The 15,769-nt window shown below is 56.6% G+C and overlaps 1 protein-coding gene across 1 annotated transcript; it reads left to right on the plus strand.

The window, feature by feature from the left end:
- The first annotated feature begins 2,938 nt into the window (after positions 1-2,938).
- On the plus strand, positions 2,939-12,449 carry ANGPTL4 (angiopoietin like 4). Its single transcript, XM_074927822.1, has 7 exons — positions 2,939-3,482; positions 4,229-4,339; positions 4,811-4,940; positions 9,406-9,519; positions 9,606-9,701; positions 10,004-10,279; positions 10,843-12,449. The coding sequence occupies exons 1-7, from the start codon at positions 2,952-2,954 to the stop codon at positions 11,022-11,024; spliced, it is 1,440 nt and encodes a 479-aa protein (XP_074783923.1). The 5' UTR covers positions 2,939-2,951; the 3' UTR covers positions 11,025-12,449.
- Positions 12,450-15,769: the final 3,320 nt, after the last annotated feature.

Consider the following 15,769-nt stretch of genomic DNA (forward strand, 5'->3'; position numbering starts at 1 on the left):
AGGAAAATACAGCCAAAGGAAAATGCATAAATCATGTGGCTTCTCAACAGGCCTTGGCTTCTTACATTACCCCTCTCCTGCCTCAGCCCAAATACTGCAAATGCAGAAAATAACCAGTGGGAACATGTCTGCTTCGGCACCTGGCATAACCCCATCATTTCCCAGGACAAGCTCCAGTGTTGGGTAATGGCAGGGCAGGGAGCAAAGCTGCACACAGGATTCATTTCGCCTGACGTCGTTAACCCGGAGCAATAGTCAACACATGAAATTGTGTTTCTCTGTTTGTCCCAGTGACTCGGGGGTTTGGTGTTTCCCAGTTCAGAGGGCTCTTGGGATGCTGGGTGCTCCAGCTTCGGGCTCCACAGGCACAGTCCCTGCCAGATCTCTCTTCTGTGTTGCCAAAAACCAGCAGGACCAAGATGAAAAGAAAAATTTTCATGTTTTTGAGGGGGACGACCCCACTGGGGAATTTCTGTCAGAGCTGTGGCTGCCCCTCCAGCACTCCGGGCTGGTGGTGGGTACGGCGGCAGACCTGTCCCTTGGCGGGGCAGAGGTACAACATCTGGCATGACCTGGGAGTGCGAGAGGCACAGGCCAGCCCAAGGGGCACAGGCCAGTCCCAGGTGCCATGCAGGGGACCCCAGGGGCCGCAGAGAAGCCTGATGCTCTCACCCAGCCGCAGGGTGACCCCTCTCCCTCGCCACCCCCCCCCACAAGTCCCCAGATCTCCTTCAGCAACTGCAGCAGGGTGAGCGCAGAAGGGCCCCCCCAAACCACAACGTTTTGGAAAAAGCAACAACCACAATTTGAATTTTTTGTTGTTTCTTTTTCTCCTGCAGTGTTTCCTATCTGTGTGGGGTTTTTTTTCCCCTTCTTTTCTTTTTTCCTCATTTGAAAAATTCCTGCTGACCATGAAACAAATGAGAAAACACCCGGAGGGTGGTGGAGGGGGCTGGGGGCTCGCTGGACTCTCTGCTTGCTGAAATTTCCCAAATTCCTCCTTCCTGAGCTTCTACCTCTGTGACTCCTCCCTGTTCTGTCGCTGCTGGGTGCTTGCCCTGAGGCCTCTCACTCACCCTTTCTGCAAGCAGCAGCCTGGGAAATGCTTGGAGACGGCTCAGGCCTAGGAAGAACAAGAAACCGGTGGCTGGTGTTTATTCCTGCAGGAGTCTTGTACATAAACACACCTACACCGAAGAGATGCTTCGCTCCCAACAACAGGGAGTTCATCCCTGCAAAGAAAAAGATGTGAAACTCTGAATATTAGTTGCCTCCTTGTGCACAGGAACAGAAGTTTAGCTGACGGAAGTATTGGGTATGCACGTCATCGCTTCAGCAAGGCTGAGTGCCATGGGAGAGGCTGGGCTTAAAAATCAGCTCAGCAAAACTGCAGCTAAATAGAGTGGCAGATCTCAAATGCAGACTCTTGGCAAAAAATCCTCAGGGAAGAGCTGTGTGGGGCAGGAAAGCTGTTCCTGATGGCCACTGCCCTTGGGAAGCTCTTGTGCCACCACCCAGCTTGCACCCCCAGGTGACACAGGGACTCCTGGAAGGGTAAATCCTGTTGCCAGGTGGTTTTGGATGAAATGAAAAGGCTTCTCCCCCCAGGCTGGACAGGCCATGCCCGGGATACTGGGCTGGGGGTAGCAGCGGTGGGGTGGAGGCAGAACTGCTGTGGGCTTCTGCGGCAAGCTCGGCACAAGCCCCCACCGCAGCCCTGGTCCCACAGGGCCTTGCTGTCAGTCAGAGGGGTGCGGGCAGGGCCCAGTAACGGGTGGGAATTGGGAATTTAGCCCCTAAAGATGGTGCAGATGGGAACGCAGCTCCCTGCTTAGGATGCACTTTGTAGAGGAGGGACTGAGCGCTGGAGCGGCAGGAGGAAACACCCGGCTGAGAGGGAGCAGAAGGGCTCCATCTGCTCTTATCTGAAAAGAACCGAGAGTGGTTCCATCACGGTGTGAATTCCTTCACAGGGAGGAAAAGCAGAAACTGAAAATCCCTTTAAGCTGGTGGAAAAAGGCAGGACAAGGGGGAAGAGCTGGTAACCAGAATCCAAGAGACTTGCAAATGAAATAAGATGCACATTTTTCACAGGGGGATGATTGAAGTCTTAGAGAGGGAGGGAATTAATCCTTGGCAGCCCGGGAGATGGGGAACATTTAGAGGAGTGAATGTCCTGCTCACCCAGGGCACGCAGAGCAGCTGACCCCAGGCGTGCACCCTCCCCAGGGCTGGCAGCACCCCGCGGAGCATCACCCGGGAGCCCTGTGCCTGCCGTGTGCACCCATGGCAGGGCTGGGGCCACCCAGCAGAGACCTGCACCCACAGTGGGCACCCACTCCAGGGCCCCCAGCGCCCATCAGGGCACGGGCTGGGAGCCCTGCGCTTGCAGCACCCACCCACCCCAGGGCCAGCAGCGCCCAGCAGGGCAAGGCCTGGGGAGAGGAGGCAGGTGCAGGCACACAGTGGGGCAGCAACATGGCTGGGGGCTCCACGGGGGGGGGCAAGTGACAGCACTGGTGGGGATGAGGGTCCCCAGTGCAAGGTGAGGGGCAGAGCAGTCGGCAGGGATGGATGGGAATGGGTATGGGCATGGGATGGGGACAGGGATGGGGATGGGGGTGAGAATGGCATGGGAATGGGAATGGGGATGGGAATTGGGATGGGGCCGGGGACGTGGATGGGGACGGGGATGGGACAGGGATGGGACAGGGATGGGACAGGGTGCGAAGACGGGCGCGGGCAGGGCTCAGCGCCGAGGGACCGAGGCTGCCCCGGGCGGGGGGTGCGGTCAGGGCTCGGAGCCGGGGCCGGCGGGGGAGGGTGAACAAAGCGGCGGGGCGGGCGGGCGGGGAGGGGCCGGTCCCGGGGCCCTCCCCGCCGCGGGGCGCGGGCGGCGATAAAAGCGGGGGCGCGGCGGCGGGGCGCGGACGGGAGGCGGTCGGGCAGCCATGCAGCTCGCCGGGGCAGCGCTGCTGCTGTATGCCGCCGCCACGGCCACCGCGGCACCGGGACCGGGACCTGCAGCGGGGCGGCCCGGGGCCGAGCGGCGGGCGGCGGCGGCGGGGGGGGGCAAGGAGCGGCGGGCGCAGTTCGCCTCCTGGGACGAGGTGAACGTGATCGCCCACGGGCTGCTGCAGCTCGGCCACGGCCTGAAGGAGCATGTGGACCGCACCAAGGGGCAGATGCGGGAGCTCGGCAGCCGCCTGAGCGCCCACAACAGCTCCATGGGGCGGCTGCTGCGCCAGGCGCGGGAGGCGCAGGAGCGGGGCGAGCGGCTGCGGGCCAGCGTGCGGGAGCTGGAGGGCCGCGGCCGGCAGCTCCTCAACCTCTCCGAGGCTCTGCGGCAGCGCCTGGAGGAGGTGGCGGCCGACAAAGCCGCGATCCAGGGGCGGCTGGAGCAGCTGGAGGGTCGCGTCCGGCTGGCGCTGCAGGCGCGACCGGCCGGGAACCAGAGCGCCAGGGACCTGGGAGCGCTGGAGGTGAGCACCGGCCCCTGCCCCGGGAGCACCGGCAGCGACCGGGGGGAGCCGACCCGGGGGCAGCGGGAGCGACCCGGCGGCGTGGGGGGAGACCCGACCCACCCAGACACCGGGAGCGACCCAAGGAGTGGGGACGCACACACCCCCCAGACCCCCCCAGGGTACCGGGAGCGACCCGGCGTCGAGAAGGGACAGACACGAGACCTCCGGGGTACCGGGAGCGACCCAAGGAGTGGGAACACACGAACACCCCCCAGACCCCCCCAGCGTAACGGGAGCGACTCGGGGTGGGGGAAGTGGGGAAGGGACACACACCAGACCCCCCGGGGTACCGGGAGCGACCCAAGGGGTGACATGGGGGATACACACACCAGATCTGCCCGGAGTACCGGGACCGGCGTGGAAGGAAGTGGGGAGGGGTCGCTGCCTTACCGGGAGGAGCGATGGGGGGACCCGACCCTCTTGGGGCGACGGAACGGCTGTAAGAGGGCGGCTGGGGGGACCTGCCCTCCCGGGACACGGTGGGCAGCCTGGAGGGGTGGGAGGGACCCGACCCTCTCGGGACACGGGGAGCAGCGGGTGGGGATCAGCCTCAGGAGAGCGGTGGGGGGACCTGATGGTCCTGGGGGCACCGGGAGCATCCCTGAGGATCAGCCCCACCGGAGGGACCTGGCTCCGTGGGATACGAGCAGCAGAGCTGGATCTCCCCAGAGCTGCGGGGTTCACCTGGCTCTTCCCCCCCACAGTCCCTGATGGATGCGCAGAACTTGCGAATTGAGGAGCTCTTGCAGAAGATCAAGCAGCAGCAGTACAAGCTGGACAAGCAGAATCTGCAGATTAAAAGCCTGCAGAGCAAGGTGAGTTCCCACCCCGCTCTGTGCCTGGGGGACCGCAGCCTGGTTCTGCGCGCGTGGCACAGCCCTCGGGTGAGCGGAGAACCCGCTGTGCTGCGGCTCCCCACCTTCGGGGACCCGACAGAGGCCATGGCCTGGGTGCCACAGCTTTGGTGAAAGGGTGGCAGACTGCAAACTTCCCCAGTATTTGCACAGAGCAATAGGAGGAATTGGTGTGTGGGAATGGAGCCTCTCCAGGCTCGTCCTTTGAGTTTTATCTGCAGAATGAACTCGTTAGCATGGGTGTGAAAAAACCACAATAATTTCGGTCTTTGACAGCCTCAGGTATCTCATATTCCTCCAGGTTTCTGGGCAAGTTCAGCTCCAACTCTGGTCACAGGGGAGCGGCTGGCGGCTTGGCTGATCAGCTCCACTGAGTAACAGTGTGGAAAATGAGCTGAGATAAAACTGTTCTGACTTGTGCATTTTTTCTAGGTCAATCTACTGATCCCCTTACACCTGAAAGACAACAAAACGCAGTCTCCAAAGTGGAAGATGAACCCGAAGAGCCTCAGCCTCACTAACCAGAGCCAAAATGCTAGTGGGGAGCCCATGCTGACACAGAGTGAGTACCTGCTCGTGCCACCTCACTCCTCTGTGCTGGAGCAAACCTGTAGCAGTTGCAACCGTTTGGAAACAAAAGGTTTAGTTGTCCTGAGTCAGGATATGAGATTTGCCTGCAAAACTGGAGCTTGGGAGTTTGGCCAGACCGAGAGGATCTGGAGCACAGGCAGGATCCTAGCCTTCTGGATCAGTATTAGTCCAGCAGGAATTTAAGGATTTAAGAGGAATTTTTCTGCCTGATATTAAGAATTCAGTGGGGAGTGAACACTGATAGCAGGTATTTGTCAAAGAGGATTGGCAGGTTGCGGGATGGGGGGGGTGAATGCAGGTGGGAAAGGAAGATCTCTGCTTTTCAGAGTTAACTCTTGTTCACCTGCTCTCACTTTACCAGGCAGAGTCTGTTTCTGTCTGCTGGCAGAGGAGAGTGTTGGCAGAGGGAGCTAGATCCTTGTGCATCTGTCTCCCTTGGCTCGTATTTAGGGCTCATACATGAAAGACAAGTGCCTCAGCTTGCACTGTGCTTAGCAGAAGGTGCTGAGCTGCAGCAAATGCCCAGGCAGGAAGGCACTGGGCACTCACATCCCCGGGAAACCAGAGAAGGCGAGTGGATGCTGCATCTGGAGCTCCTGGCTCTGCCTGGAGCATCCTCTCTGCTGGCAAGGCGGCTGGAGGGGCTCCCGCAGAGTGAAGGGCAGCAGAGCGGGTGTCCCCAGCTGCGCTGCATCCTGCAGCTTCCCTCCCAGATAGGAACCGGTGTCCCCGCAGGGTTTGCTGGCCAGGAGCAGCTGCTCTCGTGTTATGTCAGCTAAATCATGGTGCTGGCTCCGTCTGTGCAGCTGTCTGGGGATGTCCAGGGCGAGCCAAACAGAAACCAGGCAGGGTGAGAATGCACAGGGAAATCCTGCCCCAGGGCTTGACGCAGGGATAGCTATGGGAAAACACATGGTAATTTGTACATGGAGCCTGGAGCTGTCACTGGTGTGCCTGAAAGCTGGGTGGGCAGAACAAAGAGCTGCAGAATCACTGCAGATAAGGAGAGAGATGGGACACCAGGCTCCAAACTCCCAGTGCTTGGCTTGGTGGGGCTGGCCAGCCCTTAGCAGGGCTACATGAGGTCTCCCTCAGTCAGAGCAGCACAAGTGAGCCTGAAGACTGTCCCAAAATCTTCCCTCCCCACCTTGTTTTTTAATGACCTCTGCTTTGTGACTCACCCTCAGTGTGTCAGAGAATCCCACAGTCGTTTGGGTTAGAAGGAGCCTTTAAAGATCATCTAGTCCAACCAACTAATCCAACCCCCCTGCTCTACTCTCAGGTTATGTTGGAAGTGGGCTGCAGGGAGGTGGGTTTGGATCTTTGCTACTTACTAGTGGCAGATGCAGGCTGTGCTGTCGGCTCTGTGCTGGCATGGTGGGGGGCAGCGAGAGGCTGCAGCCCCAGGGATGCTGTGAGGTGGGGGATGCAAGAGCTCAGCCCCTTGTGCTGCACTGTCCCCGATGGGGAGACCCTGAGCATCCCGAGCATCCCCAGCACCCTGGGCATCCCGACTCCCTCCCACCTGGCTGAGCTGTGAGCTCCCCCTTCTCTTGCCTAATCCCCAATGTTGATATCGCTGACAGAAAACAAACTGGCTTCCTTTCATTAGCAAGTTGAGTGAGTTTTCTGGCAAATCTTAGCACACAATATCTGGTGGGCCAGCTCTGTGCCCTCTTGCCTGGGGAGGCTTGTGGCTGCTTTCAGAGCAGGCAAGTGCCAGGAAGGCTTGTGCCACCCGCTCCCTGCCTATTGTGTCGGGCAGAGCCGCAGTGCCGGCGTGGCCCCAGGGAACAGCGATGAACTCCACCAGCAGCCCTTTTAGAAAGACCCTTTTATTTGCATCCAGTGAACACAAGTTTTTTCAGGCCAGAGATGGCATGGGGCCAAGCATGTGAAAGTTGAAGGCTTGAAGCAGGCTGGAGAGTGAGAGCTTTAATCGCTTGCAGAAAGAGGATCACATCTTTAGGCAGAGCCTGTGCTTTCTGGCAGCTGGCCGAGTAGGGGAAAGGTAGAACCTTGCTCACTCTCCCCGTGGCGCTGGGACTCCAAAATAATTGGGTTGGGTTGAGGAGGGTGAGGGGGAGGTGATGCAGACAGCTCCAGGCCTGCCCTGCCATCCACAGGAAAAGTATGTTTATCCCAGGTTGGTGACCTCCTGTCATGCCTGGAGATGCTGTTGGGTAAATACAGTGCCATGCCTGGGGCAGCTCCAGCCAGCCTTGTTGATTCTTCTGCCTTGTTTGGCTAAATAAAGGGGGAGGGAAAGAAAAACATCCAGAGCAGCCAGGAGGTCTTGTTGTTCTGCTGGTGCCATACGGATGTGCAACATGAACTGGAACTAACGAGCATGTTCCTCAAACAAAAAGATTGAGCTGAGGCTGTTCAAGCAGCTGCATCTCATTCAGCTGCTTGAAAGTCCCGGTTGCACCAGGAGAAGAGATCTAGTGCAGGGAGTGTGGATAGGGCCCAGGAAAAAAAAACAACCAACAGCGTAGGGATGGGGTTGGCTTCTACATGCTGGGGTCACTGAGCATCCTCCCAGGCACCGTCCCACCGATGGTGGGAGAGGAAGCGGGGAGCTCTGCGGGGCTGGGTGAGCCCAGCAGCCTCCGGCACCTCCCTGCTGCTGTGTTTGTGAGCCGGGATCGCGGTGGGTCTGAGGTCAGGTTGTGGTTTCTCTTCCCCCGAGCCTCATTTGGCTTCCACAGCTACATTCGCCCAGCAAGTGGGGCCATCAGGGATGCACTTGGCCTCCCTGCAGTGCTGCGTAGCTTTGTGTGGGTTTGACCCTTTGTGCAAAACACCCGCCCTTGATCCGAGTGTGCACAGGCTTGGGGCCACACGCTTATCCCGTGGGTGCACTCATGGGCTTGACAGCACCAGTCCCGTGCTGGTGTCAGCGCGGGGTGCGAGGGATGCTAACAGCAGGGTGAGGGCAGCCCTGCGGGCAGCAGGAGAGGGAGTGCCTGTGCCAAGGAGGGGAAAGTTCACTGGGAAGGGGGGTCTGGTGGAGGGGAAATCGGTGAAAGGTGGTGTCAGGTGACACATTGCTGTCCCTTGGGTCCCCCCATGCTGACCTTTCCTCTAGTTGTGGCTCTGCTTTTCACCCCAATGCAGCATCGGGGTGCCCAGCGAGGAAAGGGGCAGGGGGTGATGCCTTGCAGGGACTGCTCTTGCCCTCTGCAACTCAAAAGCCCCATTTTTCCCCCCTTCTGCCCCATGTGAAGCCTCATGGCCATGGGGGAAGCCCCCCTCTCTCTGCTGCTGCCCCCATCATGATGCCAGCCCTGACTCTGGGGTCAGCTACTGCAAGGGGGACCCCGCAGGGGGGCTGTGGGCGTTTCTAACACCAGGGCACAGCCCAGGCCTTGTCTTCAGGTTTCTTCACCCGTCTGTCTTGGGGTTGTGCTGGCAGCAGCTGTGAGCCACCAAAATCCATCCCACCCTCACGCAGGGAGAACAGACCCCCTTTGTCTGGGGGTGACGGGGGCACCTGTCCTGGCTCACAAAGAGCCCCTTGACTGCGCCGACAGCCCGGGGGCTGAAGTCCCTGCACATCCTCCTGTGGCCTTTTGACTCGGGTTTTGTAACAGGTTTTTTCCCTCCTGCTTCTCTTCCTGAGTTCTGCGGGTGGTGGTTCCTGGATGGACTTTTATCAGCACTGTTGAAACGGTGCTTTGCTGGCAGCTTGGGGCAAAGTCCCCGCAGGGGTGGAAGGAGAAGCCTGGCTGGTGTGGGGATGGAGGGGCTGCAGGCTGGGGGGTGGCCTCACCCTGGGCAATCCACTGGTGTAATGAGCTGGGGCTCGCTGTGCTCCAGCCACCTCCTCCCTGCCCCAGTCGGTGTGTTTTGGGCAAAAGGGTCACCCCAGCCTGCCCCATGTCTGCTGGTGTCAGGCTGCCCAGTGGGACATGGGCTGGGGCCACCACAGTCACCAGGAGCAAGAGGTCCTGTGCTGAATTCTCAGGTACATTCCTGACATCAGGACTTGGGGTTTGTTTCTGCTCCTGAGACCCTTTGAGACTGCTTCAGCCTCGGGGTGGGATGGGGATGCTTGGCCCTGGATTGCCCTTGGCGTTAGCCCATCCCAGACAGGCTGCTCCTGCCTGGCACGGAGGGAGCTGGGAAGCTCCTCGGGTCTCCCCTTGACGGGGAGCAGTGCTCTGTGGCCTAGGTCACCCCAAGATTCTGCCTTGGATGGAAGCCCAAGGAGCTGTGTTTGGATAAACAGGAAGATACAGGGTCACAGCATGTAAAGATGCTGAAGTTGGAGGCTGTCCCCTCCAGCACGCGTCCAGAGCTGCAGCCACCACTGTGCACAGCTGGCCGGGCTCGTGGCCAGGGCTGCAAGTGCTGGGGATGTGGTAGGAGCAACCTGCTGAGGAACTGGGACTCGGGGCCACCTTCTCAATTGCTGTTTCCTTTCCCTGCAGAGCTCCCAGAGGATTGCCACCAGCTCTTCCTGGCCGGGCAGCAAAGCAGTGGTGTTTTCCAGGTGCAGCCTGCAGGGGCTCAGCCCTTCAAAGTCTACTGCGACATGACCACAGGTAAAGCAGTGGAGGTGTCCCGCAGCACTTTGCACTGTGCTCGGGCAAACAGGAATCCCAAATGTCCGTGTTCTTCCTTCCTGCAGAAGGTGGCTGGACAGTGATCCAGAGGCGCACAGATGGTTCTGTGGACTTTGACCAGCTTTGGGATGCCTACAAGAATGGCTTTGGAGACCTTCATGGTAGGTGGATGATAGTGTCCATCATCTTATTGTGGGATAAGTGATATCTTAGCACAAGTTATTCCCCCCTGCTGGCCCCTGGAGATCTCTGTGCCAGAGCACAGTGTTGGCCTGAGGAAGGGGGGGCACTGCTTGCAGACCAAGAGTCCTTCGTCTTCCTGACTTACCCTGCAGGTGCCAGACAGTGACTCAAGTGCTACAGAGTCCTGGGTTGTCCCTGTTTGTCTCTGGAGCCTGTTCACATGTCTTCTTTGTGCAGCATGTTTGTGCCCCTGCAGCCAGTGCAATGTGTCTTGTTTCAGGTGACTTCTGGCTAGGCCTGGAGAAGATACATCACCTTGTCCAAGAGGGAAGATACAATCTCCTGATTGAGCTGGAAGACTGGGAGGGAAATTCCCAGGTGGTTCAGTTTGTCTTCAGCCTTGGTGGTGAGAGCACAGCCTACATGCTCAATCTGCTCGGACCTCTGTCTGGAGAGCTGGAGAATGCCATTGGGGACTTCAGGCAGCTGCCCTTCTCCACTCGGGATCGTGACCATGACCTCAAAGCTGACACAAACTGTGCCAAGCACCTTTCAGGTCAGTATGAGCTCTTTCTTCTCAGTGGTGTGCACTTTCCCATCAGCCCTCTGCTGTCTTCTAGTGGCTGTGAGTGGGACAGTGACTCTGTGGGACTAGACCCCTTTGGTGTTGAGCCCAGCTTGTCCCCTGTTTCCCTGGGAAAGCTGCATCCTTAGGAAGAGCTGTGCAGGGAACCAGGAGGGAAGCTGAAACCAGGAGAGGGTCATGATTCAGGTCTTGGCCCAAGCGTCTGTCTTCATAACAGCCTTTCTGGCTGCCACCTTGCTTGGAAACATTTCAGGTGAAGCAGAGGTCAGTCCCCAGGCCTGAGATGGGGCTGCTGAAGGGTTTGAGGTGGTTTTGCATGCAAGAAAGAGCAGCAGGGATTTGCAGATGCATCCTGAAGTCACATCTGTACAAAGGTTTCCCAGTGCATGGGACTCCAAGTATGTACAAGGTGGTCTTGTAAGGTCCTGAAGCCCTGGAAAAGTGGGAGAAATGGGGGCAGCAGCTGCCTTGAACCTGGGTTTGTTTTCTGTCTGGAAATGTGGGTTAAACTGGCCTCTGTGTTGCTTTGGTAGGTGGCTGGTGGTTCAGCACCTGTGGCCATGCCAACCTCAACGGGAAGTACTTCCGCTCCATCCCCCGCCAGAGGCACGAGCGCAAGCAGGGCATCTTCTGGAAAACATGGAAAGGCAGGTATTACCCGCTGAAGTCAACCACCATGAAAATCCAACCTGCAGCACTGGAAGCAGAGCCCTAAAACTGCCACTTGAGACTTGACCTTCTCTGTGGAGCACTGACCTGAGCTCCATCACTTGGTGTTTACAGAAAACAAACCCATCCTCCCCGGGAAGTCCCCCGAGGAGCGTTTCTCTTGGTTAGCAGACCATTAGTGGCATGACACAGCTCCTAGCTGTAAGTAAAACAGCTCCATGTTGTTGAAACCCCTGGATGGGAGCTCCCAAACCAGAAGAGGAGCCACCAGCAGGGAGATCCACCTCCAGAGCACTCACAAGGGTCTTCCAACCTGCCACATGCTGCTGCAGCAAGTTCAAGTTGTCTGGTGCTTTCTGTCCTGTCTGAACACTTCTGTACTGGTTTTGATGAGCTGGGGCTGGGGGGAAGGGGAGCATGTGAAGTGTTTCACTACCCTGGACCCAAGAGTTGGGTACGGAGCCTTGCTGTGTCGTCTTTCACTGTTGTTCCCAAATGATGTCCTACATACCTTTATGTGAGAGCCCCCAAAGCCCCCTTCCCCTTCTGGTCTGTGCGGCAGTGAGCCTTGGGCAGCTCCATCTGCACAGCCCCTGCTCTGGTGACTTCAGCCCTCTGAGAATATGGGTGTTGGTGAAGGACACCCTGTGCAGACAGGGACGTCGGGCTCACTTGGCTTCCCCAGCCCCTACAGCTTCAAAGCCCTTCATTTCTCTCTGTGGTGGAATTTGCTGGGAGCCGGGGAAACTGCTTCCTGCTGCAGGAGATGATGGGTGGGATCCTGCAGCCAGTTGCATGAGGGCCAGATCCTGGAGGGCTGAGTCTTAGGCTCTGCCTGGAGCCTACCATTGTTGCTGGGGGTGGTTAGGACAAGCACTAGGACAGCACAGGTACAGAGCAGTGACTGTCCCTGGGCAGGACCAGCCCTGCTCTCAGCTGTAAATCCCCTTCTCCCAACAGACTCCCTGTCATTTGCAGAGTGAATAGCACTGTCCCACGTGCGTGCCCCAAATCTTGCTCTAAAGGGCCAGGGGAAAACAGGGGTTTTTGGCAAGAGCCACACTGCCTTGTCGGGTACGTACCCTGATGTACAGGACCGCCTCTGCCTTTAGGGTGGGTGTCTGGGGAGAGGTGGGCAAAACAGGTCCCCAAAAACTGTTACAGGCCAAGCTGCCGTCTTGGGGCTTCCCAAGCATCCTACCCTATTGAAGTCATATTGACTACTGTGCTAGAGCTCCTAGCTGCTAAATATTGTAAATAGTTCATTTGTAGGATGTTGGATCTTGTTGATGAATTTCCTGTTTTAATTTGTTTCCATATTTAAATGCAGTGTTAATAACGATGTGTTGTAATTTATAAATGTTGATGCTGGAAAAAAAACCCAACAACTGTAGTTTGTGTATTTTAAACTCTTTTTTTTTTTGTACTAAAATATCTTTTCTGAAGATGTCTTTTAATAAAAACAAGCCTGTAACTGCCCTGCCTGGATTATTTGCCTGATTTTACCAGTAGATGATGTGTGGGAGCTGTGTAAGAACTCTGGATTCAGTTTACTCGTTGGGAGTTTGACCTGAGCACTGTGCTTGCCTCTGGCCTCAGTTCAGCTGTAGCCTTATAGAGCTCTCGGAGTTAAATCCCTGCTATAGCCCCCAACAGTAGTTTTTAGTCTGTTTGAAGTTTATGGACTTAATTCCTTTTTTCCTCTGGAAATCAGGCCCTGAGGCAACAAGTTTACAAGTGATGATGAGAGGTCTTTTCTTATTCCCTGATGGCAGACCTTTGCAGCAGGCAGATATTCCTTGTAGGGGGCTGGAAAATCCTGTGCCAACTCCTCGAACAAGAGCAGAGGCTGAGGTCTGAATTATCTGGATGAATTAAAGTCAGGACAAGCCCCAATAAGTAGTAGCCTTTTACCTACTCATACCATACATGTATAGTCATCTCTAACAGCATTTATTGCAGCTTCTGGGGGATGATTACATATGTAGGAATGAAATGAGCTGGGGCGGGAGTGGGAGTGTTGAAGGCGATGGGAGTAAACTCCAGCTGTGCTCATGATCCCAGACATGTGGCCTGATCTTGGAGCTGGAGAAAAGAGCAAGGGCTTCTTTAGCTGGTCAGGGAAGTGGGACAAAAATTGCTCATGGCAGAAGAGATGAGAGAGTTCTCTAGTCCCCTTGAGCAGCTATGTAAATACCCGATGTACCTAAACAAGGCCCCCGCTTCTGTGTCTGTCCTTCCCTGGGGAAAAGCCTGGGGTTAATGATAGCCCCAAGCACAATTGCACAAGCAGCCCATTATACCTGGCTCTGTGCTATCTATCTGCTCACTCTTGCATTCAGAAATACATTTTTAATGTTCCATTTGCTTAATTCAGAGCTTGTTTAGTCCCTGTGTGCACCAGCAGATACTGGAGTGCTGTGTTTTAGTCTGGATTCTAAAGTGATTAGACTAAGATGTTATTTATGCATCGGATAGAAACTGGTGAAGCACATTTGCTGTATTTATTCGTTACCAGGGTTGGGGTGGGGGGGTGGGTTGGCAGATCTGGGGTTTGCTCACCACTGGTGCATTTGATCTTCAGCATCTACAGGAGGTGCCCAGAGGACAACGCCAGCCAGGGGAAGGCTAAATGCCCAGATCTTGCCTGGCCCAGGAACTACAGCTGCTGCTTTCTTTTGTGTCTCAGTCTTGCCCTGTTCTGCTGTGCAAGTCTCCACATCCCACCAGTGCTAATGCCACCCTGTGCCCCCAAGACCATGGCTCCCGCACCAGAGCGTGTGGCATCCCAGGGCCCTTCCAAGGTCCTTCTGCAGAAGAAGCCAGTCCTGGGTCTCTGTTTTCCTGTGAAATCCCCCTGGAATCCTCCAGCTCCTTCATTTTTAACAATTACTTGAACTGCAGCTTGTTCTAACATCTGGGAGCCCAATGAAGGATTGGGCAGCTCCCTCCAGCGACAGTGAGAGAAACGGCATCGTGCGCTGCGGAAAACACAAATACCCTTCGGGTTACGAAATGCTGCTGCTCCCCAAAACAGGCCATCGCTGCCTTACGGGCCGGGCCGTGCTGTGCCAGCCTGTGGCCCCGCAGCAGCAACTTGGCCTGATGGTGCACCCAGGGCTTCGAGTCCTCCCAGCAAAACCTCACGGAGCAGCTGGCAAAAGGATGCTGCTCGTTGGGCCGGCCTGGAGGGGCTGTGCCAAAGGCGGTGCCTGAGCTCAGCACATGCCGGCTGGGTGGTCTGGACACGGTGGGACAGGGTGTTTCCAGACCAAAAGCCTGGGGCTGTGGTCCAGTGGGGTGACACAGGGCTGGCGCGTGCCTCGATGTGGAGCTCAGACTCATCGGTGGGAGCAGATTGAACTGCAGCTGCTTTGGACCCAGGGGTTCTCTCAGAGCATTGTTAGAGCAAGAAGACGTTGCACATCGGGTACTGATGTTCCAACCCAGCTGCGTTTATAGCAGAAAGTGAGGAGAGCCCCAACCTGCTGCACAGAGCTCCCTCCAAATCCGACCTGCACCTGAATCGCAGAAACAACCACTGGGAAATCCGACTGGGGCTTCAAACCCTTTTCTATACAACAGCAGAATCCAAATTGCTTTTTGCAAAGTTTGGCAAAAACGGGAAATGTTTGTGCATACACAGAGCTTGGGTGGACAGGCCGAGCCCCCTGCACTGGTGACACTGAGATGCTGGAGGGGGGAAGCCAGAGGCATGGCCCCAAGCCCCCCCCTGCAGCAGCACATCACAGAGAACTGCAATGAAGCAAAAAAGGCAACTTGGCAAACCCCTGCTTGAATCTGAAACCTGGTGCAAAGCCAAGAAACAGCAAATTAATAAAACAAGAGACGAGTTCTGCACCCACTGACATTCCCCAGGCACCCTCCCCCCCCCCCCCCCCCGACCCAGCCCCTGACACATGGCCTCAACAGCGCCAGCAAGAATCACGCTCTCAAAGCCATAACTCACTCCAAATGCCTCAGGGTGCCTGGTGGACACTGGGGCATCAGGATCCTCCCAGTCCTCCCAGCAACTTCATCTCTTCTGATAGAGCTTGGCAGCATCGAACACAAATGGTTTCCCGTGGACGTGTCTGACATAGCCTTGCAAGCACCCACACCCTCACCAGGGACACCTCCCAGGCAGAATATTCTGGGATGGTTCCCTTGAGGGTGCCCACAGACATCCAGAGGACCAGATCCCACTAAGAGGGTGGGAAGGGGAACTCCTGGCTCAAGCATCCCAGGCAGGCAGCTACGCACCGCAGGGGCTGAGACATCTTGGGTGACCATTTTGAGCAAGCTTTTTATCATGTAAAAAAAGAAGCAAATGTCATAGGTCTGTCTGCTTTTAAGGGTGTACGCCCCAGCACAGTTTAAGAAAATATTTGGGGCTTGTAGGACCTCTGCTGCCTGAGGCTTGATGGTCTGCAACCAATTCAAAGATGTACAGAAAGGAAATGCATTGCGCTGCCAGCAGCTGGTGGCACATGGCTGGTTTTGGTGACATGACACTGATTCTCCAAGGCAAAACATACCATGAGCCTAAGGGACTCCTGAGGGTGAAGAATGTGGGGAGTCCAGGCTCACACTTCACTCTGCATCACCCCAGAGCAGCATCCCTCCTCTAATGTCGAATCATCATCTTCACTCCCTGCAGCCCACAGTAAAACTCTTCACTAGGGGGTTTCAGAGCGGGATGGCACGCATGAGGGTACCTCCATCATATAGTGCTCTTTAAAACTTATGCCAACCGTTCCCAGGCATTGAAAGAAAAAAGTGATTTCCATC

This window comes from Athene noctua, chromosome 27 (genome assembly GCF_965140245.1).
Source record: "Athene noctua chromosome 27, bAthNoc1.hap1.1, whole genome shotgun sequence".
NCBI classification, from domain to species: domain Eukaryota; kingdom Metazoa; phylum Chordata; class Aves; order Strigiformes; family Strigidae; genus Athene; species Athene noctua.